Below are 27729 nucleotides of genomic sequence, written 5' to 3' on the forward strand. Positions count from 1 at the left end.
AACCCGGCCCCCGCACTCCCTCTCTGGAGCTGCAGCAGCCCCAGACGCAAGGCAGAAAGTGGCGAGAGAAGCAGAAGAGTGCACCGCTTCCTTACACCAAGAGTGCTACCGCGGAGGCATCAGAACAAGGACCCTCCCATGTGGCCACACATTCATCGTTTTCTGCCACCAGGCCTTCTGCTCTCACCCACCGTCTCCTGGAAGATGGTTCCAGAGTGTGACACCACCAAAGCGCCAGCCCACCTGGTTGCTCTTCCCACCTCCACCCACACAAACCCAACCCAGGCAGTGGCTGGCGGGCACGGATGGAGACGGCGCATCGCCCAGGGGAACCAAGGCAGTGTCATCTCTGCCAGCAGAACCTCCACCGGCCCTGGCTGAAAAGCAGGCTGCAAGCAACCCTCGGGACCCATCCCTACCTGCTCCAGTTCGTAGGCCTTCGCCTTGTCCTCGTCCCGGTCTGCATTCTTGCGATAGGCCAGGCCCAGCCCCCAAACCGCCAAGATGCTGTAGACGTTATCCCGGACCCAAGCATCTCTGTGGTCGCAGCTGGCTGGAAGCAGCCCTGTGACCGGGTTCTGCAGAGAGGGCGAGGGGAGGGGGGCAGATGTTTTGCAGCTTTCAGTTTGCATTTCCTGATGGGTCAAAGTCAAGTCAACAGCAGTGGTCCCTCTAAGGAGTGCACATGTGCGCATGCTCACAAGTTTCTGGATGTCCGCTCAGTTCATTTTAGATCCTGCTCAGGCCCCACTCTGAATTACTATTACTATTACTATTACTATTACTATTATTATTATTATTTATACATTTTATATCCCGCTCTTCCTCAAAGGAGCCCAGAGTGGTGTACTACGTACTTGAGTTTCTCTTTCACAACAACCCTGTGAAGTAGGTTAGGCTGGGAGAGAAGTGACTGGCCCACAGTCACCCAGCTAGTCTCATGGCTGAATGGGGATTTGAACTCGGGTCTCCCCGGTCCTAGTCCAGCACTCTAACCACTACACCACACTGGCTCGCACACTGCTTTGATACTGCCACCCAGAACAAAGCTCATTTTGCACATAGATGGGGAAAAAAATAGGAAAGCACACTGGTCAACAGCATGAGAACGCCAAGAGATCCCAGGACCCCAAGTTGCCAGGAGCATCGCACAAGCAGCTTTAGCTACAGGGTGGGGCTATGGGGTCTGCACGCCTGCGGGATTATTCCAAGCTCCTGCTTTGAATGCTCAGGCAAAAAGATCTTGCCTCTGCATACAGAGATACAAGGGGAAATGCACAGACGGGATCCTGCCCCATTGTCCCATAAGATGCATGTCAAAACACAATCAGATGGCCTGCATTTGGCTTCCGGGTGCACCCACCCATTTCACTGCACCACAATGTATCTGCTGATTGCCTGCTCAAAACCACAGGGGAAGGGGATTCAATTCTCTTCTCAGGCAAAATGGTGTGGAGGGCAAGGAATCTTGGAGCAGCACTGCTAGCCGGGGCAGATCAAGCAGTGGCAAGTGGGGCGGGGAGAGAGAGAAGGGGAAGGTTGCTTGTGGTGCAGCGAATACAGGCCATGCAACCAGTAAGTGTGCTTAAGTAAGTAGTGCCTGAAGAGCCAGCCATGCAAAGGGGTCCGTAGCCCTTTGCCAAACCATGGCGGGGGGGGGGGGAGGCGCTACCACCCGCCCACAGCTTTGCCACACTGGGGAGCCCAGTCAAAGTCTGGGTCTGGAGTTCAGCCCAGAGGAGCTCACCGTGGTGAGGAGGGCTGGGCCATTGGCAGAGCGGGGAGGCTGCCTGCTACCCTCCTGGCAGGGAACTGCAGCCTTGGCATTTCTCATAGAGGTGCCCTGCCAGCCTCTCCAGACAGCCTGATGTAAAACCCCATTCATGAGATCTGGAGCACAGGCTGGGGCCTCTTGGACCAGGAGGAAAAAGCTCCAGGGGAAGCCCAGAGAGCACACCAGCATCCAAACGCTCAAGAGAGGCGGGCAATGGGTCTAGTGCCCCCGCCCCCCCGCAACTCTGCCTTGTGGAGAGTCATCACACAACTGATTCTGCAGCACAAAAATTCTATTCTTCACACCAAGCCAGATGGTACAAGAGGCGCCTTCAGGCCTGCTTAGGACGGCTTCAGTCGCACACCAAAGAGGGGGCAATCTGAGATTAGGTGGCAGCAGCACTGTGATGAGACGTATATAGGAGCTGGCGAATGAGTGTGTGTGGATTACCCTAGTAACCAAGCACAGAAGGTACAGGGATTTTTAAAAAGGCAGTGGAGACAGAGAGGAGAGAGAATGTGTTGGGTTGAGTTGCACGGGAGTAGGAGCTGTTTTGAGAGATCGGGGCTAAGAGATCAGTTGGTGTGTTCTGAACAGCAGAGATCATTCAGGGGGGTTGTGTGGAACTTGAAGGGTGAATGTGTGGAGGCTGGAGAACCAGCAGCGTTCTGGGCAGTGTCTTAATAGCAGACAAGAAGGTCTGGAGGAATTCACTTAAGTTTACAAACCCAAGTTTAATTACCTCTGTCCCTGTTATCTCACCTCCTTATATGTTACATTTGATCCAGAACAGCTGATGGACCTAGTGACTTGGCAGAGAAGCTTGGGTCCTCTGCTTTGCAGAAATCTTTATTCTAATCTGTAAATGATAAACTTATTCTTGTTTTTCATTTTATACCTCTAATTTTGTTTCATTTTATATCCTGAACATATATACCTATCCTGCACTCGAGGGGCTACACAGCCAAAGGTGCTGAGTACCAAGAACAGGGTAACAAATATTTATAGATGGTGGCAGCGAGGGAAAGCAAGAGCCGAATGAACTCCCAGAATCTGGAGACTCCATTGTCACAGAACAGAAACAAACCACCTCCCTAGGACTGAGAGGGGCCTCAGGGTGGGACCCTGACGGAGCCCCCGGGAATCTTCTCTCTCAGGGCGGGGGATTTCGAGGGGAACACGCATCCCGCATGGCGGGAGTTCTGGACCCCTTGCCGCAACTCTGCGCCGCGCGCCTCGAAGCTGCTTTTCACGTCGGGAAACCGCTACACGTGTTCGCCAAGCAACGCCCAGTCTGGCTCCCCGACCACGGAAGCAGGCCGGCCAGCAACTTCTGCCCTCCCCAGAGGGGCTCCCTGCCGGCAAGAGCGGCCAGAAGTGCCCCGAGACACGAGTCCCAAGTAGAGGGCTCCGAAACGATCGCGGCCGGCACAAGCAAGCTGCACCTGCTGCTCCAAGGGGGAGGCCGGGCGGGTTGCTCCACTCGTTACGCAAGGAGTCCGGAGCCGGTGTCCGGTTACTAGGGAAGCGCAGGAGCGGCCGAAGGGAGCTGCCCGCCCGGCCGGTCCATGCACATCGGGGCTGGGGGCGGGGGAGACAGTTGCGGTGCATTGCCAGCGGATCGGGGCCGGCTTAGGCTCTTCGAGGACACCTGAACGTCGGCCGCCGGAGGGGTACCCTGGTAACCTCCAGCCCACGCGCTTCGCCCGCCCTGTCTAAGTGCCGCCCGGGGGACGCCTGTCTCTGCCGCCGCAGCCCCGGGGCAGGAGCAGAACAGTGGCCGGGGCGGGAATCCGAATCTGAATCTGAATCTGAATCCGAATCCCCCTCCCCGCTTCCGCACCTGGTGCCTGAGGATGGTCTGCTGCACCAGGCGGGCGTAGCCGTCCAGCCGCACTCCGGAGTTGCTCCTGCTCCGCATGGCTCTCCTCCTTGATCCGGATCCTGTTCCGGATTCCGCAGCACCACAAAACTTGCAACACGGTTTTTTCACCACACGTAGGCACTGGCAGGAATAGAGCCCCCTCTGGTTCCCCCAGCCAGACAGCTGCCGGGGTGAGGCGGGGACAGCCGGGGAGCCAGCTGGGAGCGCCTTCGACCCGCCCCCTTTAACCCCTCCACGCCCCCCAGAAAACTCCTCAGCTGCAGAGAAGAGGCTCCGCCTCCGCAGGGCCCGGCGGAAAAGGGGTTAACCACGGCTCTCGGCGCATCCTGGCAGCTCCATAGCAAAAGTAGCGGACTTTCTTCTGATATCGGGGGCAGGAAAACAGATACCCTCCCATGGCAACGGCCTAAGGAAAAGCTGCTCGCGGGGTAAAAGAGGAGCCACCCGCTCCTTCCCTGCGTGGGGCTTTCAACACCACGAAGACTAGCGCCCTGCCAGGACGCTCCCAAGGCAACAACTTCTCTAGCCTTCGGAAGTTTACTTCTTCGCATTGCCACTTTTCTTTTCCTGCGCGCGCCCCCTGCTGGCCAGAGGAGGAGCTGCGAGAGAGCACCCGACTCGATTCCCATCGCGCTTTTCTCCCTAAAACTCAACACTGGACCGGTGAGGCTCAGTCTGCGCAGAAATGAAAAAGGAAGCGAACGAAGGCTCTGCTTCCCACAAAGGGTCGGTTCACTTATGCGCTGCACGCGTCGCTTGGCAAAGAGGCTTTTGCTTAGAGGAGGGGGCCCGACCTGTCACCTGACTGCTGGATCAGGTCACAAGAAAGTCCATCTCGTCCAGCGCCCTCTAGGTGCCCCCCCGGAAGCCCGCGCAAGAAAGTAAGAGCCCTCTGTCCTGGTACTCTCCATCAACTAGTATTTAAAGGTAGATTGCCTTTGGACGTGGGGGGTCTAATGGATCCTCCACGTCCAAAGGCAATCTACCTTTGAACACTAGTTGATGGAGAGTCCCAGGACAGAGAGCTCTCCTTCTAGTAGGGATGTGCATGGAACTGCAGCTGTGCGGTCCAGAAGCAGCGGGCTTGGCACTTTAAGGGCGGGGGCGGGTGCACTTTACCCCTCCCGCCGCTTTCCCCCCGCCGGCGTCGTTTATTTCCAGAAACCTTCAGGGCAGCAGCGTACCTCCCTGCTGCCCCATTGCCCTCATCAGCATGTGCACCCGGTACTTCTGGCCACTTCTGGCTGATGAAGGCAAAGGGGCAGCACGGAGGCACGCTGACGCCCCAAAGGTTTTTGGAAATAAATGATGCCGGCAGGAGCGATAAGTGCACCCTCCCCCCGCCCTTAAAGTGCCAAGCCCGGGGCCTTCAAACTTCGAACCAGCCCCGGCATTCGAACTGGTTTGGAGGCCTCTAAAATGGCCTCTGAACCGGTTTGCGCACATCCCTACTTTCTAGCCACTGTCTGAGAGAGCTTCCGCACGAATATGCCTGATCCCCTTCATCGTCTATCAGGGGCTCATTGCTGCTCCCCCCACCCCAGCTGCCTTTCCAGGGCTGGCCCTCCTGCAGATGTTGGCCTACAGCTCCCATGATCCCTAGCTGTTGGCCACTGTGGCTAGGGATTATGGGAATCGTAGTCCAAAAACAGCTGGCAGGCCAAAGTTGTGCAGCTTTGTATTTAGCTCATCAAGACAGAGGCTCTTTTGTTCTAAGTGCGCCTCTTAGTGATGAGTATCTTGTAATTTTTCTTTGCTCAGTGGAACATACTCTGGAAGCAGATAGCAGCAAATAGCCTCCTTGGGCCAGTTTCAGGGTAGCTGGACTTCCTGTTTCGTCTTGGAAGGCTTCAGAGCTGAGCCGGAGGGTGCTCCTTCCCCCGCACGGCTCTGCTTCCCTCTTCGCGCACACACGCATGGGTGTCCAGGCAGGAAATAAAATTATACGTAACTCGGCATATGAAACGGCTCTCCTGCAGGATCCCAGGCAGAGAGGGGCCGATCCTAGCCCTGCTCCGGGAGGCCCCTGAGCGGGAGATCATGGGGATCAAACGGCTTCTGGGGCAATGCAAGTGTTCTGCCCCCCAAGCTACAGCGCCTCCATGTGAGTCAGAACCTTGGCCTATCTAGCTCCTCTCCAGAGCCTCTGACTGACAGCGGCCAGGACCCCTCAAGGGCCTTCAAGCCTTGGATTCCTGGATGTGGTTGGACATGGACTACAACTCCCATCATCCCAGCCACACTGACCTACAGTCCAACAGCATCTGAGGACACCAGCTTCCCAACCGCTGTTTTAAGCAGTTAAATATTCGGGTTGGGTTCATGGCCCTTCCATCACGTTTATCAGTCAGCTCTGTCTATAAAAAGGGGAATATTTTGTTCCTTGCTGAGGAATTCTCCCTGCACACCCTTCATGCAGAATGTATTTATTTGATGCTTCTTCCTTTACTCAATGTATTCCTCTTTTTCCAGTATACAAAAGCATAATCATAAAATTATACATAAGCATAAAAGGAGGAGAGCTGGTCTTGTGGTAGCAAGCATGACTTGTCCCCTTGGCTAAGCAGGGTCTGCCCTGGTTGCATCTGAATGGGAGACTAGAAGTGTGAACACTGTAAGATCTTCCCCTCAGGGGATGGAGCCGCTCTGGGAAGAGCAGAAGGTTCCAAGTTCCCTCCCTGGCAGCATCTCCAAGATAGGGCTGAGAAAGATTCCTGCCTGCAGCCTTGGAGAAGCTGCTGCCAATCTGTGAAGACAATACTGAGCAAGATGGACCTATGGTCTGACTCAGTATATGGCAGCTTCCTATGTTCTTATAATCACAATAAAAACCAGTGGAGACAATCCAACTTGTAAGATTGGGATAAAAACTCAGTGTATGGAAATCTGAAAATGACATCCCCAGTAAATGGTTGCAGGAGATGAGGAAGGACAGTGACCAGTATGCTCTAGTTTTAAAAATTAGAGAAAGCCAAAATATAGAGGTCTATAAAATCATGCATGGTGTGGAGAAAGTGGATAGAGAGAAACTCTTCTCCCTCTCACATAACATTAGAACCAGGGAATCCCATTAAAATCCCATGAAATTGACTGCCAGGAAATCTAGGACCAATAAATGGAAGTACTTTTTCACACAACGCATAATCAACTTGTGGAATTCTCTGCCACAAGATGTGGTGACAGCCAACAACCTGGGTGGCTTTAGGAGGGGTTTGGATAACTTCATGGAGGAGAGGTCAATCAACGGCTACTAGTTGGAGGTGGCTATAAGCCACCTCCAGTCTCAAAGACAGGATGCCTCTGAGTACCAGTTGCAGGGGAATAAGAGCAGGAGAGATGGCATGGCCTCAACTCCTGCCTGTAGGCTCCCAGTGGCGTCTGGTGGGCCACTGTGTGAAACAGGATGCTGGACTAGATGGGCTTTGGGCCTGATCCAGCAGGGCTGCTCTTATGTTCTTAAATATCCTGTGCTGCGATGCTATTTTGTCTGCTGCCTCCACACTGAAAACGGAAATGGTTGCATAAGGCAGTGATCAGTAATCAGTTTTCCAATGTAGCACTCAATCATGGAAATGAGGGGGCGAACTGGCCAGGGTGATCCCGTGGCTAGGAAGAGCCTTTGCTGACCCATGTGGCTTGCCCCATTGATAGGGCAAAGTCCAGAGCTTGCTTGACAAAGGGCCACCCAGCAGCAGAAGCAAGGACTTCACTCCAGATCCAAATGTGCCTGACGGTGCAGAAGGCAGGGAAAGATGTGGGTTTCCCCCCCTCCACACAAAAGCTAAATATTGCAAATTTTGGCCAAAGGTACAGACACAAAGAGTTCTCAGGACGTTCTTTACCCAGCCGTGTTTGCTCTGGCAGGTCAAAGGTCAGCTGCCCAACCTGTGCCTTCTTGGAGAAAGCCGCCCACCCCCATCCAGTTCAAAAATTCTTTGGGTCACCTGCTCAAGTAGTCACTAGATGGCACTGCGCCCACCTGTGTGTTGCACCAGGACTGTGGGTGCAATTTCAAAAGCGGCACTAGAGAGGCCTTTGAGTCTTGGATGCATCCCCTGCAAGTCCAGTTCACCTACCCACCTCCTACAGCCAGCGCAGTCCTAAGCAAGATGCCTCAGGAGCAAGCCCCATAGAGTTCAGTGGGGCTGTCCCTACTAGGGTTGCTGACTGTCCCTCATCATTACGCAGGATGTCCCTAATTTCAGGGATGAAATGCTGGTCCCTATAGGGACAGCATTTGTCCCTCATTTATTCAATAGCATACAATTCAATTATATATACATCGGTGATACTCAGGCTCTTGATTACCACTGCATACACGCCCCCAGCCAGCCCCCACAAACTTGTGGCGATGAAGTGTTGGCAACCCTAGTCCCCACAACAAGTGGACTCTGGGCTGCTGTCTAGAAAGCGCATTTCGGTTTCTGGTGCACACTTTGTACATGGTATGAGCCCCATCTGCCCAGGAGAGGAGGAGAAGGCTCCTTTTCTAGCCCATGTAGGTTTTCTGTTTGCATTGAAAAGCTCTGCTGAGCCCAAACCAATTTAAAGCTCCAGGATACATCACAAAAGAAGGGAACTGTTTAGAACTCAATGGTGCATTGGGCATCATTACTGACTAAAACAAATGGATCCCAAATCGATCCCATCAGATATTTTGCAGGTGGGTTTTAGCTGCTTCCTGTTGACTGCTGAGGGCCCTTATCTTGGGCTTGACTTAGTCCTCCTCACCCGGCTGCAGCCCTTGACTTGCTCCCACTTCCGCCACAGGCTTGACACATCCACTCTGCTCAGGCACCGAGGAGCATCTTCTGCAGTAATTTTGGCTTCTGGGCATCGGCGAAGGAATTGTCATTCTTTGGACAGGCTCCTGTGAACGGAGAAGGGGCTAGACTGCAGGAGGGGGCAGCGAGAGGAATTGGACCAGAGCTCCACATGTGGGATGGAGGGGTGGGTGTCTCCCCAGTGTTCCCTCTAACAGGAATTCCCAGATGTTGTGGACTACAACTCCCAGAATCCCCAGCTGCAAAGGCCATTACACCAGGGGATGCTGGGAGTTGTAGTGAACAACATCTGGGGAATCCCAGTTGGAGGGAACCCTGCCCTCCACCCCGCTCAGAGGTGCTATCAGTGGAGCCATCTTTCCAAGGCTCTGGCCTGGCAGGGCTGGTGCCAGCGGTCCTGGGAATTGGGAATGTTTGTTCTACAGGGGAAAGGTGTTGGACTCTGACCAGCCACAGGACGGTGGGAAATAACCCCTTCCTGGCCAGCCTGCCCCTGCTGGCCCAGAGGGGTTCTTTCGCTCTGGGGCCACACTCTGCCTGCAAGCTTTCCCTCTGGGGACCCCCCTCCTTTGTCGCCTCCCCACAGAGGGCGTTCTCCTTCTCCCGTCCGTGTCCTGCCTGGCAAACGGAGGAGCACCTCAAGCAGGGTGGGAGGCCAGCATCCTGGGCCTGCTCCCGTGAAGAAGCACCCCTGTGAGGCTGCCAGGAAGAGCCAAGGGGCAGACGCTGCCTGGCTCAGCAGGGTGGCAGGTTCCATTTCCGACATGGCAAGCAGGACTTCATGTCTCCCTCGTGGGCAAAAGTGGGGATGGTGGGCAGCCATCGGGAGCAGCAGCACTGCAGCATGGGGTGGGGACCGTGAAGACTCCTTGGGAGGGAGGAGGTGTTGCGGGACAGAGGTTCTCTGTGGGTAGGAAGCGCCAAGGAATCAGGACAGGGGTTCTCAAACTTGGATGCTGTTGGTCTACAACTGGTCTACAACTGGAGAGCTGGTCTTGTGGTAGCAAGCATGACTTGTCCCCTTAGCTAAGCAGCATCCACCCTGTTTGCATGTGAATGGGAGACTTGATGGGTGAGCACTGTAAGATATTCCCCTCAGGGGATGGAGCCGCTCTGGGAAGAGCATCAGAAGGTTCCAAGTTCCCTCCCTGGCAGCATCTCCAAGAAGGGCTGAGAGAGATTCCTCCCTGCTACTGTGGAGAAGCCGCTGCCAGTCTGTGAAGACAATACTGAGTTAGATGGACCTGTGGTCTGACTCAGTATATGGCAGCTTCCTATGTTCCTAACTCCAACCATCCCCAGCCACAGTGGCCAAAGGCCATTGTGGCTGGGGATTATGGGAGTTAGAGTCCAAGAAGATCTGGGGGCCAGATATCGGCCAGGTTTGAGAATCTTGGAGTTGGGATGCTCCCCGCCTTCCACCACTTCAAGATGCCTGAGAAGGAGACAGACCTAAGCAGTGCTTCTTGGGGTCCTGCAAGAAGCTGGGACTAAAGTGCTTCTCTGGTGCCACAGGAGAGCCTTTGGAGCCTTTGGGAGAGAAAGGAGCGTGTGGGAAGAAAGGGAAGCTCCGGGCTACTCTTTTGGCTTCTACTCTTCATGATCTGACAAGGGGGTCCGAGCAGTGGCCGTTCCTGGGATGGGGGGGATGGAGAGAGAGAGAGAGAGAGAGAGAGAGAGAGAGAGAGAGAGAGAGAGAGAGAGAGGATGGATCTCAGTGGGCACATCAGAATGTCTCTGCTGCACCAGACCCCCAAGCAGGCCATCTAAGCCAGCACCCTGCTTCCATGGAAGCCCACAAGCCGGGCGTGAAGGCACACCACCTCCTCCTGTCCAGGGGTGCAGGCAAAGGGGCTGTGGAGCCAGCGCCCACCCCTGGCCCCCACCCCACACAGCCTCCGTGCTCCCTGCCGGTGGCGTCTCAAGGGCACCCCCGTTTCCCCCTCCCTGGGCTCGCGGCCCTGGACTCACCGGCACGCCTGGGTGCTGCACTCCAGCCCCCGCAAGCAGGCGGCTCCTAGGGGCTTGCTGCCCACTGTCCGCCAGAAGGGAGTGGAGCGGGTCGCTCGGCGGAAGAGAACGAGCCACCCAGGAGCAGCCGTCCTGGGAGGAGAAGGTGCCCTTGGGAGCTCCTGCCCCGTCTGCGCTGCCGAAGCCTGCAGGGAAGAAGGCCACAGAAGGGATCGGGTCCACTTCTTGCAGCAGGCACCGGTCCACCCCAGGCACTGAATGTCATCATCTAACCTTTGCTCCTGTCCCAAAAAAACCCCCTCTCCTCCTCCACAGCTGTGGGTCCCCTCCTGCACTCTGCTGGCTGGCGGGCTGCCATTGCTCGCCTCTGCAGACATACCACCACACGGTCTGCTAAAATCCTCTCCCCTCCTCAACAGCCCCCTTCTTCTGGCATGGGTATCACAACTCCTCCCTCAGAGGAACCCAAAGGGCAGACAGGGAACCATGCCGTCTGTGCGGGCAACCCTTGTCTGGAATCCAAGGAGGAGAGCTGGTCTTGGGGTTGCAGGCAGGAATTGTCCCCTCTCCTAAGCAGGGTCCAGCCTGGTTTGCATGTGAATGGGAGACGACATGTGTGAGCACGGTCAGATCTTCCCCTCAGAGGATGGGGCTGTTCTAGAAAGAGCACCTGCCTGCTTGCATGCAGAAGGTTCCAAGTTCCCTGCCTGGCATCTCCAAGAGAGGGCTGAGAGAGACTCCTGCCTGCAGCCTTGGAGAAGCCGCTGCCAGTCTGTGTAGACAACACTGAGCTAGATGGGCCAAGGGTCTGACTCAGGTGGACTCAGTAGAAGGCAGCTTCCTATGTTCCAATCCTCTGGTCACCCAGTAGCAGAGAGAGGCACTCTACACATGTTCAGAGGCACAATCCTTGCTTTATTTCCTGCAGGGCTTAGCCCTGGTATGGAAAAAGGAAACCCTGGACCGAGCCCCCTGGGGAGACCCCTAGAACAACAGGCACTCTGACGGTAGTGCAATAATGAAGAGTAACTGGGGAGGAGTTTCCCCCTCGACAGACGGCGGAGGGGGCACAAATGAGTCACGGCAGTCTCTCTGCCAGCTGGGGAAGAAACCCCAAAGAGGCCAGCTTCACCCCCCACATCCCCAAAGGGAGGCTGCCTCCAGTTGAGTCAGATCCTTGGTCCATCCAGCTCAGCCTTGCCTCTGCTTGGACTGGGAGCTGCTCTCCAAGCAGGACCAGACGGAGAATCCGGGCATCTCCAGGGATCCCCGCCAAGGACTGAACCTCAGCCCTTCTGCATGCGAACAAAGCGGGAGCTGGACCCACTCCTCCAGGGCCCAGCCCTTCCCACAGGTGGGGGGCAGCCATGCTGAGCAGCCAGCCAGGGGGCTCAGACTCTGAGCCAGTTCAGCAGAGCCCCACAGTCAGGAAGTGGCTGGGATCCCAGCGGGAGTGGGGAAGGCCTTGAAGCCCCCAGACTGCAGCTGGGCTCAGGCTGGCAAAGGCACCCAAGACGAGGCCCATAAGGCTGTCCTGGTTGTTCCTCCGGAGGAACTTCAGCTTTTCTCCATGCATGACCTGAGAACGTAAGAACAGCCCTGCAGGGGCGTAGCAAGGTAAATTGTGGACGATGCAAGTCATTGAATGGTACCAGGGAAAGACACGCTGTTCTGGTAGCTCCAGGTCTTAACACCCACATCAATTTCGGAGGATGAATACAACTGAAGGAAGCCCGGGTGGGTGCGTGGCTGGGGGAGTCAGTCATGTGACTTGCCTCGGGGGGGGGCCAAGGCAGTGGGCCGCCAGACAACTGTCTCCCCTTGCCCTATTAGAGTTATGCCCCTGCAGCCCTGCTGGATCAGGCCCAAGGAGGCCCATCTGGTCCAGCATCCTGTTTCCCACAGTGGCCCACCAGATGCTGCCGAGAAGCCCACAGGCAAGAGGTCTGTGCATGCCCTCCCTCCTGCTGTTGCTCCCCTGCAACTGGTATTGAGAGGCATCTTGCCCCTGAGGCTGGAGGTGGCCCACAGCCACCTGACTAGTAGCCATACACAGACCTGTCCCCTGGAGGGCTAGGAAGCCCAGACTCACCTGCTGGCTGCTGAGGAGGAGAAGCAGCAGCCCTGCCAGCACCAGAGCAGCCCTCATCCCAGAGGAGAACCCACGAGCCATGCTCTGCCCTGGCTGTGCACGCACTCAGTGGGTGCTGCTGAATCGACTGCAGTGCGTGCCTGTGTCCGGAGACTTCTCAGAGCAGGGGGTCAAAGTGCTGTGAACTGCCTGCCCCTTGCCCCTGGCTTTTATCCACCGTCTGGTGCCTCCACCTCTGCTCCCCCCTCCAGTTAAACCAACACTCCAGGGTCCCCAGATGTAACCCAAGGGTGGGGTTTTGCTCCCACTGACTGCCTCTTTGTGGGCAGGGGGAGAACACAGCCTATAGCAAAAGGGGAGCCTCAACCCGTCACCCTGCCCCTTTGCAGCCGGCCATGTTTGTGGTGCACACAGATAAACCCTGCATGGCGCAACGGAGCCAGATATAGCGCCCGGGACACTGCTGGCGAGCACAGAGTTACAGAAGGTGGCAAGCTGAAGCGGGCCAACTCACGGGTTACCCAGCCAAGCGCCTGCAGGGTCCGAGTCCCCAGGGCTGGTCCAGCAATCTGGACTCGCCACTCCGTAGCCCTGGTGCACCACCCCCCACAGGGGAGGCACTTCTGGGTCTGGGCTGAACCACTTGAGATCAGGGCAGGGGAGGAAGATACCCTCACAACACCGACTGCCCCCGAACTGGAAAAATCCCTTCTGTGCAGAAAACTGGCATGCCATGCTGGGGTTAGGACCTCCGTCCCCGGCTTTCTCTGGGCAGGGAATTAGTTTGCACGGAGGAGCATGCAGCTGCCTTGACACCTCCAACCGCTGCAATCAAAGTGGCCCAGGTGGCCACCTCACCTGCAGCTTGGACCTTGTAGCTGGGGATGATGGGAGTTGTAGTCCAACAATATCTGGGGGAGAAGAGCTGGGCTTTCAGTAGTGAGCATGAATTGTCCTCTTTGCTAAGTAGGGTCCATCCTGGTCTGCATTTGGATGGGTGACTGCATGTGAGTGCTGTCTGCTGTAAGATGTTCCCCTAATGGGGTGGGCCCAGAGCTCAGTGGAAGAGCATCTGCATGCATGCATGCAGAAGGTCCCAGGTTCAATCCCTGGCAGCATCTCCAGGTAGGGCTGGGAAAGACACCTGCCTAGAACTTTGGAGAGCCGCTACCAGTCAGTGTAGATGATACTGAGCTAGAGGGACCAGTGCCTGACTCAGTTTAAGGCAGCTTCCTATGTTGGGGGGAAACCCCTGGCTCAAGCAGCCATCCCTGATTGCCCTCTCTGGGCTCTGCAGGTCATTTTGGCTCTCTCCAGCTCCTTGTGAGTTTTCTTGGGGGTGCTCATATCTACAGCACTGATTCTCTTCCCAGCTGGCTGCAGCCCAGCATGCTCCTTTCCCACATCTAGGCTTGGGTCCAGGGTACTTAAGAAAGTCCCTTCTCTTTCATGAATCCTGCCACCGATCGAGATCATCCGGAGAGGTCTGATTACAGTTGCCACTGCAGTGTTCTCCCTAACAGGGATTCCCAGATGTTGATGACTACAACTTCCAGAATTCCCAGCTGCAATGGCTTTTGCTTGGGGAGTCTGGGAGTTGTAGGCAACATCATCTGGAATCCCTCTTCGAGGGAACACTGGTTGCTAGCGACTAGTTTGGTGGCGACTCAGAACCAGGCCTTCTCTGTGGCTCCCTGTCAAAATAAGAGCATCTCCATCTCTGTCTGCTTTTAGGAAGACCCTCAAGGCACACCTGTTCTCCCGGGCTTTTAACTGGAATTAATTTTAAATTGTTTAATTGTTTTTATCCCACAAAATTGTTATAACTTGTTTCTTCTGTGGAAATATTTGGCTTTTACTCTGCTTTATATTTGTTGTTTTATGCACTGTTTTGTTTTGTTTTATAATTGTACGGACTGCCTATGATCCACATATCAGGCGGTATATGATAAATAAATAGAGCTGTATATGATAGATAAATAAATAGGCGGTATATGATAAATGAATGAATAACATAGCCCCCAGCCTCCCACGCCCAGCCATCTTGTTCTCACTCTGGTGCTCTGCACATGGGTTGGTGGAAAAAGGCACCTTCTGTCAGGCGCACCCAGAAGGTCAGCGGGCACTGCCATCTGGATCAGGCCAAGGGGCCTTGTTGCATCATTTCTGCTGGGGATGATTCAATGCCCTTGGCTGAATGGTTAACTGACATATTGTGCACCTGGCTGTGCAGGTGGGTTTATTGACTCCCACCAGCTGGCAGGAAGGAACACACCCAGCCCAGCCAGCTGTCAGGCAAGGATCAAAGGCTGTGGGAGCGGAAGGAAGGAGCCAGATCCACCAGCTCCCCCAAAGCCTGGCCTGTGCGGGCTGTGATCTTCCCCTAGGTAAGGTGGTTACACATACTCCGAACCAGTCACTCTGTTAGCCTGAAGAAGCAGGAGACGAAGTCAGTTTTAGGATCCTTCTTTATTCAGCCGATACAAACAACTTCATTCCCAGGATAGACAAGACTGCAACAAACTCTGGGCTGCTTGCACTTAGAAAACAGAAAGTTAAGCCACTCCCAAGCAAACACAGGCTAATCTTAAAGAGACAGGACATATATACAACACAGTCAGCCACAGAATGCTCCGCTTTCTTCCACGGCACTGCCCAGGCTTGCAACAGTCTCCTCCTCTCCTCTGAAAGCCAGCACAAGGAGCTTAAAACATGCTTGAAATGATGGACCAAGGGCAGTTCTCAGCACTTCTCCAGGAAGGGTTGAGGCACACATATGCCCAGTCTTCTGCTCCATTTAAATGTAGGCACAACGTAATGCTTTGATCTAGAGAAGAAAGAAACCCTCAGCTGTCAGGAGGAAGGACAATCTGGCTGGCAGGTGTCTCTTTCAGATGCTAAGGAACATAGGAAGCTGCCATATACTGAGTCAGTCTATCTAGCTCAGTATTGTCTACACAGACTGGCAGCGGCTTCTCCAAGGTTGCAGGCAGGAGTCTCTCTCAGCCGTCTCTTGGAGATGCTGCCAGGGAGGGAACTTGGAACCTGGATGCTCTTCCCAGAGTGGCTCCATCCCCTGAGAGGAATACCTTGCAGTGCTCACACTTCTAGTCTCCCATTCATATGCAACCAGGGCAGACCCTGCTTAGCTAAGGGGACGATTCATGCTTGCTACCACAAGACCAGCTCTCCTCTCCTGTCTCCTCTCCTAGGCTTCTGTCAAGTCCATTGGGAATCCTTCTGATTTCGTACAGAGTATCTCTGCGTTCCAACTGCACATGGAGTTTGCAGACCCCTCAGCTATAGAGGAGGGCACTTGCATGTGGAGAGAGCTGGTCTTGTGGTAGCAAGAATGCATTGTCCCCTTTGCTAAGCAGCATCTGCCTTGGTTTGCATTTGAATGGAAGACTGCATGTGTGAGCACTGGAATATATTCCCCTCAGGGGAGGAGGCTGCTCTGAGAAGAGCACCTGCCTGCTTGCATGCAGAAGGACCCAGATTCCCTCCCTGGCAGCATCTCCAAGAGGGGGCTGAGAGAGACTCCTGCCGGCAACCTCGGAGAAGCTGCTGCCAGTCTGGGTAGACAATATTGTTCTAACACCCGTTGGACCGCTGGGCGGTTCAGCAGCACCAGGAGAAACCTTGCACTGTCCAGGCACCCCCCAGCCAGACGGGAAGCTCCAGTTGGCCATCTCAGAGAGGTCGCCCTCGGTCAGGGATGTGGCCTGTTGACAGAGCAGCAGGAACTGGAGCTCTGCCCAGAGCACAGTCCACATTGGACCCATTCTGGGAACAGAGACCACCAGGCAGCCCACATGGGGAGCAGCCCTTTGGAGTGTGCCAGCAGCAGAGATCAGCCTGGGCTGGCCTAAACTGCCTGTGAGCTCCTCCCACAGGTTTGGGAACATCTCTTCCCCCATCCTCACCCTTCAAACATGCTGGAAGCGGCTTTAAAAAAATGCAAGTTTTAACCATGTTTTAAGATATGGTTTTAAATTTCTAAATTGTTGTCATGTTCTCACTTTCTGCTGTCATGCCTTTTAACCAATGTTTTAACTTCCCTGTTGTCATTTTTGTTGTAAACCGCCCAGAGATGTAAGTTTGGGGCAGTATAAAAATATGTTAAATAAAAGAAACAAGTCATCTGGCCATTATGGGCTTTGGTGTCTCGTGACAGCACTGAGTTGAACACAAGCTCCCCCTACAAGGAGGAACATAAGGAGCTGCCGTACAGAGTCAGACCATTGGTCTAACTAGCTCAGTACCATCTACACTGACTGGCAGCAGCTCTCCAAGGTTTCAGGCAGTAGTCTGTCCTAGATTGTTTTTATTTTTAAGCTTATATTTGTTTGTTTGTTTGTTTGTTTGTTTATTTGATTTCTATTCTGCCCTTCCAAAAATGGCTCGGGGTGGTTTACACAGAGAAATAATACATAAATAAGATGGATCCCTGTCCCCAAAGGGCTCACAATCTAAAAAGAAACATAAGATACACACAGCAACAGTCACTGGAGGGATGCTGTGCTGGGGGTGGATAGGGCCAGTTACTCTCCCCCTGCTAAATAAAGAGAATCACCATGTTCAAAGGTGCCTCTTTGTCAAGTTAGCAGGGGTTAGGGTTATATCCCGCTCTTCCTCCAAGGAGCTCAGAGTACATGGTTATTTTTATCCTCACAACAGCCCTGTGAGGTAGGTTAGGCTGAGAAGTATGTGACTGGCCCAGAGTCACCCAGTGAGTTTTATGGTGGAATGGGGATTTGAACTCATGTCTTCACAGTCCTAGTCCAACACTCTAACTATGACTAACTCTAACCACTACACTACGCTGCCAGGGGTTGAACTCAGGCCCTTCTGTATGCTCTACTACTGAGCGATGGCCCCTTTCCATGAAGTCACAGGAAGGAGGATACCCTTCCTGTGACTTGGCCCACTCAGCCCCATGGCCAGACCCACCTGACCCCCCACCCCAGTGAATCCCTTCCCTGTTGCAACTCCAACCCTCGGGTGTGTCTCTCCCCCACAGCCCAGCCTCACACCTCTCTCCTTTTCAGCAAGGGGCAATTCAACACCAATGGCAGAAGGGCGGCTTCAGGACCCCCCCCCCCGGCCTTGACCCCTTGCTCTATAAACCGTGGGGCAAGCCCCAGGGCCTCCCTCTCCTTGCAGTGCGTCCTCCCACCTCCTTCCCCCAAATCAGAGGCTACAGTCCTCTTTAGCAAAAGAAACCAGATTTATTGACAAGAGCTCATCTCATTTCAATACACTAGGTAATCAACAGAAGGGTGTCCCAGCTCCCTGGAAATTCATTTGGGACCAGGCAGGTGAGAGCGTGTTCAGGGATGGGCGGGGGAGGATGAGAGGACCACAAGGCCAAGCCAGAAGCACCCCATGGCAGTGGGGCGGGGAAGCAGGGGGCTGCTTGGTGCCCAAGACCAGGTTGCCATCACAGCTGTCTCCAGAGGCAGCTTCTGGAGAGCTCCAAGTCAGAAGGGTGATTGTGTGTGAGAGGAGGGTGAGCCTACGTGCTCTGCCAGCCCAAGTCCTGCTCAGGCCAGCCAGGGGCTGGGAGGACAGGCTTAAAGAGGTCCAGGCAGAGTGGAGACCTGCATTTAGCCAGGACAGCTGCAGCAGCCAGCCAGAGTTGGGGTGGGTGGGATCTGACCCGGCCACCTTGACCCTTCCCCTCCAGCCCCAACAATGGCTAAATCCAGCTTAAAACATGCATTCAGACATTCTATTCTCCCCCCCTCACACACCCCAGAAACAGACTTAAAACCCTCCCCATTCTAAGGAGCAACTGTGGGATATGGGGGGGGGGTCCTCACAGCTGACTTCTCTCTCCCTCCCCCTCCCCACAGAACCTTGAAACCCTTTTTTTGTTTTGGTTTTCCATTTCAACACCCAACTGGTTCACATCTCCCAACATTGCAGGTGACAGTAACAGTGCAAGGTTTTATTTGCGTAGTGAGAGGGTACAATCGCTGGGGACCAGCAGCACATCCAAGAGGAAGGAAGACGAGGGTGTGAAGTGCCCATCCAGGACAGCAATGAGAATTCAGGGGCTCAAGGCAGCCCTAACATACACAGCAGCAGCAGCAGGAGATCCCGAGGGTCAAAGGGGGAAGTCTTCGAGACAGATCAGCTCTTAACTCGCCAGTCCTGGGTCTTTGCAGAAGTACATTTCCTTCAAGACAGATGGGCCACTTCCTCTAAAGACTGGGTCAAGCAAAAAGAAAGGAAGAAGAGGAGGCCTGAATCCTCCCAACAGTAAGACCCAAACACAAGCAGCAATTTTCTGCCCCCTCTCCTGGATAGCTCCTAGAGAGAAAGAGAGAGAGAGGGAGAGAGGGAGAGAAGCATTCATTCAACACACATGGGCCACTGGCAAGGGAGTCTGCTTCTCAAGGAAATTCATGGAGCCCCTGCATTAGACCCCAGGAACAAGGCGCAGGGCAAGGCAAACACTCCACAGCTGCCCCTTGTGTTAACATCCACTCCACAGCATCCTCCTGCTTCTCAGTGGGGAAGCCACACCCTTTCCAGCCACACCCCTCCACTCACACACACACAGCTTGTGGCAGGATGAAGGCATTCCTGGTGCGCTCTCCCTTTAAAAAGAAGAGGAGGACAACCGCTTGCCAGCCTGTGTGTGGAATTCCACTTGTCAAGCAGCCCAGCCAAAGCTGCCCGAGTGCCTTCATGCCACTGGGGGGGGGAGGGAGGGAGGGAGGGAGGGAGGGATTCAGGAACCAGAGATAAAACCTGACCTCTTCCTCTTGGTGCAGCTGCCGTTTCTAAAGGCCTGCAAAGCAAGCCAGTTCTGCAGCACTTGTGGGGTCCTCGTGGCCAGCAGGTCGGAGGGCCACCTGGCCTCTAGGAGTGCCCCACCTTGAGGCCGAGCGCCTCCCTGTAGACGGCCCCTCCCCGGAGGGGTCTACCGGCAGGTGCAGGACTTGGCAATCATGTCCTCGTACACCTTGTAGAGGATGTTGCCGTTCGGCTCGATCATGAGGACGCTGATGGGGCTGTACTCGTAGGGGACGCAGGAGGGCCGGGGGACGCTCTGGTCCACCAGCTCGTTGATCAGGTTCTGGACGATGGCGTGGTTGGGGGAGTTGTAGCCCAAGCGCAGGAGTCGGGGGCAGCCGCCCTTGCAGTACTGGGGCCGGTACCAGTGGGGGGCGATGATCCAGTGGTCCCAGCCCAGCTGGCTGAAGCTGACCCGGAAGGGGTGCAGGGCACACTCGCCCTGCTTGGCATAGTTCACGCGGATGTAGCTGGGGAGGTCCAGGGCCAGCCGGCCGGCCTGCCGGGTCCTGCGCGCCTGGGCCAGCCTTCTCGGAGGCCTTGGGTGGAAAGGCGCCTCCTTGGCCGCCGAGCTCCCCGGCCGGAGCGCCCTCCTCCGCGTGTCATTCAAGTAGAGCAGCAAGAAGGGGTCCTCCAGGGAGACGGCGCTTTCCCAGCCAGGCTCAGGGGTGGGGTCCCCAGGCTCCCCCACGAAGGCGCACGCACGGTGCAGCTGGAGCACCTGGCTCTGCCGGGCAGACCAGACCCAGGGCTGGAGGAAGGAGGGGAGGTCCATCTCCACCCAGCTGTCTTGGGCAGGGAAGCGGGTGGCGTTTGTTGTTGGGTCTGCGTGGGGGTGAGCAAGGCTGACGGGGGCTTGAGGCAGGGCCCCGAGGCCAGAGAGCAGCCTGGTGGTGCACAGGGAGGGGCCATGAGCTGCCGAGGCAAGAGTCCTGGAGTAGACCACGGTGGCCTTCACGAGGTGCTCCTCCGGCAGCTGCACTTCCAGGCGGTAGTCGAGATTGCAGAGCAGCCGGGGGCCTGCAGATTCAAACCAGGAGGTCAGCATCACACGCACAGCAGTCAACAGGAGAGCTCCGAGGGAGCTCAGCCTGGAGCCCCCCTACCCCCTAGAGGAGAGCTGGTCTTGTGGTAGCAAGCATGACCTGTCCCCTTAGCTAAGCAGGGTCCACCCTGGTTGCATATGAATGGGAGTCCAGAAGTGTGAGCACTGCAAGATATTCCCCTCTGGGGATGAAGCCGCTCTGGGAAGAGCAGAAGGTTTCAAGTTCCCTCCATGGCAGTTTCTCCAAGACAGGGCTGAGAGAGACTCCTGCCTGCCTCTGTCTCCACTTCCATTTCCTTCCAGCCCAGTCCCACATGTCGGCACACAACTAATTGCCACTTAATTCAAGGAGACTTGCTTCCAGGCAAGGATGGCAGCCTCAGTCTTGCGAGGAGCATGAGAACAGCTTGGATTCTGTCTGTTTTTGCAGTCTCGTGATAGATCTCCAAAGACCCAGGCAGCATTGGCCAGACTGCAGAAACTAAACCCCCTCAACTAGCAACAGGCTGAAGACCCATATCTGCAGAAGGCTCCCTTACTGGATACCACATGGAAATCAAACATGGGAGACAGAAGAGCAAGCTGCATACCCCACCCCACTCACCCCGCTCTTAAGGGCCCTTCCATTGGTTCTCCCCTGTAGCAGCTAATCAGTAACAATATCAACCCTTTAGGTATGACGTCTGCTAAAGGAGAAGAAATTATACACAACACATTATTGTTTAAGGTACTGGATGCAAGCTTCTGAGGCACACAGAACACTTCCCTCTGGACAGCAGGGAGATCACTCCGCCAACATGAACCAGCAGCAGCCATGAATATTTCTCTTTCTAACCAATTATCTCTAATCAAGCTAAAGTTCACACACACATACAGTTAATGACATGATATCATCCAAAATATATGTAATTGCTTAACTCACAGCACTAGTTAATACCTGCAAGGAATTCTCTTCCAGGACAGGGAACTTCAGAGGCTCAAGCAAGATCCTTGAGATGCAAGAGGACGTGGTGACAGCCAACAACCTGGATGGCTTTAAGAGGGGCTTGGATAACTTCATGGAGGAGAGGTCCATCAATGGCTACTAGTCGGCTGTGGGCCACCTCCGGTCTCAAAGGCAGGATGGCTCTGAGAACCAGTTGCAGGGGAGTTATGGCAGGAGAGAAGGCATGCCCTCTACTCCTGACTGTGGCTTCCAGCAGCATCTGGTGGGCCACTGTGCAAAACAGGATGCTGGACTAGATGGGCCTTCTTGGGCCTGATCCTATGTTCTTATCCTGGAAGACCCCACATGGTCCATGCACATACAACCTTTACTTATCAGGTACTTCTCCCCCGTCCGCCTCCTTGTATTTGGTAGTGTCCTTTGCTCTAAATCAGGAGTTCTCAGACCTGGGCCCCCAGATGCTGTTGGGCTAAAACTCCCATCCTCCCCAGTCACAATGGCCAAAGGATGGTGATAGGAACTGTAGTTCCCCTGCAGGGCAGAAAACACCTGCCCTGAATGCTTGCTTCTGGGGCCAATGATGACTCCTGCAGCCATAGCAGAAGGGCTTATTGTGCTGTATTCTATCCAGCATCTTTTATGTTTTGTTTAGAAGTTTGTCCCAGTGGGGAGGAATCCTGTAGAGCAAGGATTCTCAACGTTGGATCCCTGGATGTTATTCAACTTCAACTCCCATGATCCCCAGCAGCCTTTGATTGGGAATTATGGGGGTTGAAGTCCAATAACATTTGGGGACCCAACGTTGAGGATCCCTGCTGTAGAGGGCTGCTCAGCTTCAGCCCTCCTGTTGGCCAACAGTTCCCCTAATCCCTGGCTATTGGCCACTGTGGCTGGGGATTATGGGTGTTGTAGTCCAAGAACTGCTGAGGGGCCAAAGTTGAGTAGGCCTGCTGTAGTGGTGGTGGGGAATCGGAAAGGAAAAGAGAGGGAAAGGGGAAGGAAAAAACGGAGTCGTTTCTGAATAAACTCTTCGTTAAATCTATATCAGGTTACTTTGTGTTTGTGAGAGATGCAGCCAGCAAACATCTGGACACTGCAGGCTCTTCCAGTGCCCAAAGAGAGCCAGAGCTCAGAGTGGCCAGTTTCCTCCCTGTGCCTTGGATGAGAGGAGGGCAAAGGGGAAGCAGGAAGATGACAGCCCAAGCGACCCCCAGCTGGACCCCTGACCCCCTTCAATCCCTCTTCGAGCTTCAGGACAGAGCCTCCTCCACATGGATGGAAGGCAGGCAGCCCCCCCGGTGTGCAGGTGTGCAGCCCCCCCGGTGTGCAGGTGTGCAGGCCCCCCCCGGTGTGCAGGTGTGCAGGCCCCCCCGGTGTGCAGGTGTGCAGGCCCCCCCCGGTGTGCAGGTGTGCAGGCCCCCCCCGGTGTGCAGGTGTGCAGGCCCCCCCGGTGTGCAGGTGTGCAGGCCCCCCCCGGTGTGCAGGTGTGCAGGCCCCCCCCGGTGTGCAGGTGTGCAGGCCCCCCCCGGTGTGCAGGTGTGCAGGCCCCCCCCGGTGTGCAGGTGTGCAGGCCCCCCCCGGTGTGCAGGTGTGCAGGCCCCCCCCGGTGTGCAGGTGTGCAGGCCCCCCCCGGTGTGCAGGTGTGCAGGCCCCCCCCGGTGTGCAGGTGTGCAGGCCCCCCCCGGTGTGCAGGTGTGCAGGCCCCCCCCGGTGTGCAGGTGTGCAGGCCCCCCCCGGTGTGCAGGTGTGCAGGCCCCCCCCGGTGTGCAGGTGTGCAGGCCCCCCCCGGTGTGCAGGTGTGCAGGCCCCCCCCGGTGTGCAGGTGTGCAGGCCCCCCCCGGTGTGCAGGGCCTTATGAGCTCCTGCAGGCTGGCTCAGAGCCTTGACCCTCCGATGCCACAGAGTGGGTTTGGCACGAGGCCCCCCGAGACAGGCCCCAAGTCTCCCCCCCCGGCAGCTCTGCCCCCCCCGAGAGACCCGCTCCATCTCACCTGCCTCAGGCTGGCAGTTTTTAGCAAAAGGCCTGACCAGGCGGACGGTGTTGGTGGCCAGGTGTCGGTTCCTGCGAGGGCGCCCGTGCCGGTCAGCGACACTCCGATACAAGTCCAGCATGAAGCGCAGCGGCGGCCCCCCGGCTCGTCTCCTGTGCCGAGCGGGGAGCCTGGCCCTGGGGGGCACCTGGCCCAGAAGCATCTGGATGAGGGGGAGGGAGGGGGCTGCCGAGGGGGCATCCTCAGGGACAGGCGCCCCCCGGCCCTCCCGCAAACTCAGCTCCAGGGGGAAGAGCACTGCCAAGAGGAAGAGGGCCCCACACGGGCGCCAGGGGCTCTGGCCAGCCATGACAGCAGCACACTGGGCAGTGCGGGGGGCGGGGGGGGGGGTCTGGGCTCACAAGGCAGGAGCTACAGGGCCAGGCAAAGCATCCTATCGCCCAAGGGAGAGAACAGGGAGAGGAGCTACCGAGCAGAAGCCAAGCCCAGGGCCCACTTCTGCTTTCACAGGACCGGCCCCATGTTGGGCTCTTCCAAAAAGCACTGCAGGGATGGGAGAGAACTCGGCTCGCTTGCACACACACACACACACACACACACACACACACACACACACACCCCTTCTAGGGGGCTACAGGCAGTGGTGGGGGCCCCCTCAAGGACTGAGGCAGGGCTCCACCAGGCCCACAGACCAAACTCACAGCAGGGCTGGGCACACCTTAAAATCCCAAGCCAGGGTGGGGGGCAGCTCTTGCAAACTAAGTTAAGGGACCACCCTCCTTCTCCCTCCTCCTCCTCCTCCTCTTCCTCCTGCACTTCTGCTTACTAAGGGAAGAAAAGAGCTGCTCCACCCACCTCATTTTAAAGGGATGCCACCAATCAGAATTTAAAGGGGCGGGAAACACCCCTGCAGGGTTAACTAGAGAGCTTACATAGGAACTTAGGAAGCTACCATACACTGAGTCACTCAGACCATAGGTCCATCTAGCTCAGTATCGTCTAACTGGCAGCAGCTTCTCCAAGGTTGCAGGCAGGAGACTCTCTCAGCCCTATCTTGGAGATGTTGCCAGGGAGGGAACTTGGGACCTTCTTCTCTTCCCAGAGCGGCTCCATCCCCTGAGGGGAATATCTCGCAGTGCTCACACATCGTCTCCCATTCATATGCAACCAGGGCAGATCCTGCTGAGCTAAGGGGACAAGTCATGCTTGCTACCACAAGACCAGCTCTCCTCCAAGCTTGCTAGAGAAGAGTGGGAGGGAGAGATATGCACATATACATTCACATATACATATGCATGGCCTGGTTTGCTGCAAGGATGGTCACTGCTTTTCCTTGCTGTGGGAGGCCTTGCCTAGCAGAGGGACCCCAGACCACATCATCTGGTGCAGGGTGGCAGGTTTCACGGTGGCAGCAAGAACGGCAAGAATCTTTCTTTATTCTGCCACTTATTGTGGCAGAAGTTGCCGTGGATTCAAACCCAGTTCAGAGCCATCAAAAAGACAGGGCTGGAGCAGAGCAGCTCATCCGAAGGAGCCGGGCTTCCCAGAGCTCCATTTGTACCACTTTCTCCCACCCCACCCGGACATTCACGAGAACTGGTCATCTGTCAGGTTCACCATGCAGCTCTACCTGCTGAGTGCCAGCTTGCAGGCAGAAGAGCTCTGGGCAAGGTGAGATGTGAGAGGGGGCTCCGGGAAGGAGAAGCAGCTGTGTCTCCTCCGGTGACCACCCCGGCTTCTTCGGAGGCGTCACTCCTGGGCAGTAGTTCCCATCGAAAATGCCTGCCCCCACGGAGCCTCCGCTCTGCTTACTTCCAGCTGCAGAGTCTTGTAATCCCCTTGGCCTTCTCAATGCTGCCTTTCCTTCTCTTCAGTTTGCTGTTTTTCTTGGGCTTTGGTCGTTGTTTTGATGGGTTGTTGTTTGCTAGTGGACTCAGGTTTGTTTTGCGATCGTTAAGGCAGGATACAAACGTTGTGAATAAGAAGCAAGAAACAGGGAGGCTGCAAGGTCGGTTTCCGGAGCCACAAGCCTCTTCGGCTGAGGAGTGACGTGGCTCTTCACAACTTTCTGCTGCCCTCCAGCGGCTGGGACACGAGGAGCCACTGCGTTCTCCCTGTGCACACTCGTGCAGGCCTTTGGCCTGACAGAGGAACATAGGAAGCTGCCTTTTACTCAGTCAGACCATTGGTCCATCCAGGGGTGTAGCTATAATTGAGTGGATGAGTTCAAAGAACCCGGGGCCTCCAGCAGTTCCACCCCTCCCTACTTTCTTCATTATCTCCCGCACATCGAGGGTCCACTGGGGAGAGGAACGAACACGGGCCCCCTCTCCCCCTTGCTACACCCCTGGGTCCATCTAGCTCAGGATTGTCTACCCAGACTGGCAGCAGCGACTCCAAGGTTGCCGGCAGGAGTCTCTCTCAGCCCTCTCTTGGAGATGCTGCCGGGGAGGGAACTGTGGGAACCTTCTGCATGCAAGCAGGCAGGTGCTCTGCCCAGAGCAGCCCCATCCCCTAAAGGGAATATCTTACACGACACTCACATGTAGTCTCCCAGTCAAATGCAACCAAATGCAAAAGTCCCCTGCTTAGCAAAGGCGACAATTTGTGCTTGCTACCACAAGACCCGCTCTCCTGCTCGATTCTTGCTTGCAGTGCAAGCCTCTGCATGTCTAATCAGAAGCAAGTCCCGCTGGGTTCAGCAGACAGAAACCCGATCAGGATCTCCGGCTCTGCTTATTTTTGTCTTGGGGTGATTTGCATAGATCAGCACAGATTTCTGACTCTTGTTGGATGTTTAGCAGCAGACGCTGCAGCTGCAACACAGATGCAGTGGCCCTCTGCACATGTACTTGTCTGACCCATGGCAGGCATTTCTGAGCCTCCGTGTGACCCACCTGTAACATCGGACCTTATATTCAAGATGCTGCTAACACAACTCCCTGTTCCTGTTCACGACTTACAAGTTAAAAGAAACTTCTCTCCTGTGACTGGCTGGTTGCTTGTCTCTCATCCTCAGGGTACCTCACTTGCAAAAAAAGTAAAGTTGTGCCGTCAGTTGGTGTCAAATCCTGACAACCACAGAGCCATATGGTTTTCTTTCAAAAGAGGAGTGCTAACTGGTTGCCTTTGACCAGGTCTTTGTGCAGTTCTGCTGGCCGGTTTTAAGAAGTTTGTGTTTTAAGCCGGGATGTTTAGTAACTCCGCTCATGAGGTGCAGGAGCAAATTGATTCGAGGTACAAGAGGGAATTGATTCCAACACCACGGAACCACCACAACATTGCATAGGAACATAGGAAGGTAGAAGGTGCCTTATACTGAGTCAGACCACTGGTCCATCTAGCTCAGCATTCTATCTGATCTATCTACTGTTCAGTTTTATACCACCTTTCATAAAGCACCTCAAGGTGGTTTACAAAAGTTAAAATACAACCATTAAAATAAGTTAAAACCTTAAAATCAGTTAAACAGTAAAAAACATAAACATCAGGAAGGAAGGAAGGAAGGGAGGGAGGGAGGGAGGGAGGAAAGTGGGGGGAACAACCATATAAAATAAAAGGACAGACAGTTGTCTACACCAGGGATTCTCAACGTTGGGTCCCCAGATGTTATTGGACTTCAAATCCCATAATCACCAGTCCAGTGGACTTTGGTAGGGGATTATGGGAGCTGAAGGATTATGGGAGAGGAGAGCTGGTCTTGTGGTAGCAAGCATGACTTGTCCCCATAGCTAAGCAGAGTCTGCCCTGGTTGCATATGAATGGGAGACTTGATGTGTGAGCACTGCAAGATCTTCCCCTCAGGGGATGAAGCCACTCTGGGAAGAGCAGAAGGTTCCAAGTTCCCTCCCTGGCTTCTCCAAGATAGGGCTGATGAGAGAGATTCCTGCCTGCAACCTTGGAGAAGCCGCTGCCAGTCAGTGTAGACAATATTGAGCTAGATAGACCAATGGTCTGACTCAGTATATGGCAGTTTCCTATGTTCCTAACATCTGGGGACCCAACGTTGAGAATCCCTGGTCTACACTGACTGGCAGCTCTTCATAGCTTCAGGCAGGAGGCTCTCCCAGGCCTACCAGGAGATGCTGCCAGGGAGGGAACCTGGCTCCACCACTGAGCCATGACCTCATCTGGCTCCTCCCCCTGCCCCCGTGAGCCAGTCATTTGCACCCGGCTCTGGCTGGTGGACCTCGAGGATCTGATGAACAACCACATAGATCCCACTAGCCTCAAGTGGGGTCCCACTGGCCCACCTTTGTTCTGCAGCACAGACCCAAGAACCTTTGGATCTTCCGGCTGACCAGGAGAACCAAGGTTCAAAATACCCTCTGGAAACAGGGTTCCACCCACTCCTTTATCCTACGATAAGCAGCCACCATATTTTGACGCACAAGGTCTTTTTAAAACGGCTCCCCTCTTGATGGAAATTCCCTC

At 55.2% G+C, this 27729-nt stretch overlaps 2 protein-coding genes across 8 annotated transcripts in view; both read right to left on the reverse strand.

Annotated features, from left to right (window-relative positions):
• Positions 1 to 4556, reverse strand: part of PHKA1 (phosphorylase kinase regulatory subunit alpha 1) — a 36662-nt gene extending 32106 nt beyond the window's left edge. For 3 of the 6 annotated variants that reach the window (XM_053273912.1, XM_053273913.1, XM_053273911.1), the window contains exons 1-2: positions 3618 to 4551; positions 420 to 578 (exon numbers count right to left, since the gene is read on the reverse strand). In XM_053273912.1, coding sequence (XP_053129887.1) covers positions 420 to 578; positions 3618 to 3695 — 237 coding nt within the window. In that variant the 5' untranslated portion in view covers positions 3696 to 4551. Of the gene's footprint in view, positions 1 to 419; positions 579 to 2536; positions 2634 to 3617 lie in introns of all 6 variants that reach the window. The other 3 variants (XM_053273916.1, XM_053273915.1, XM_053273917.1) reach the window with 3 other exon arrangements.
• A 13161-nt stretch (positions 4557 to 17717) lies between these two features.
• On the reverse strand, positions 17718 to 24136 carry BMP15 (bone morphogenetic protein 15). 2 transcript variants are annotated; one of them, XM_053273360.1, is made up of 3 exons: positions 23296 to 24136; positions 19274 to 20333; positions 17718 to 18722 (listed from the first exon to the last, which is right to left on the reverse strand). In XM_053273360.1, exons 1-2 carry the CDS (start codon positions 23642 to 23644, stop codon positions 19441 to 19443), a joined length of 1242 nt encoding a protein of 413 aa, XP_053129335.1. In that variant the 5' UTR covers positions 23645 to 24136; the 3' UTR covers positions 17718 to 18722; positions 19274 to 19440. The 2 variants fall into 2 exon arrangements, with proteins under 2 accessions (XP_053129335.1, XP_053129334.1); XM_053273359.1 differs by having other exon boundaries at positions 17718 to 18824.
• Positions 24137 to 27729: the final 3593 nt, after the last annotated feature.

The sequence above is a fragment of the Hemicordylus capensis genome, chromosome 11 (assembly GCF_027244095.1).
Source record: "Hemicordylus capensis ecotype Gifberg chromosome 11, rHemCap1.1.pri, whole genome shotgun sequence".
NCBI classification, from domain to species: Eukaryota; Metazoa; Chordata; class Lepidosauria; order Squamata; family Cordylidae; genus Hemicordylus; species Hemicordylus capensis.

Coding starts and splice junctions, on each gene's coding strand:
- BMP15 (XM_053273360.1), bottom strand. CDS start 23,644: ATGGCTGGCCAGAGCCCCTGGCGCCCGTGTGGGGCCCTCTTCCTCTTG. Junction 20,334..23,295: donor AAACTGCCAGCCTGAGGCAG/GTGAGATGGAGC, acceptor TTGAATCTGCAG/GCCCCCGGCTGCTCTGCAAT.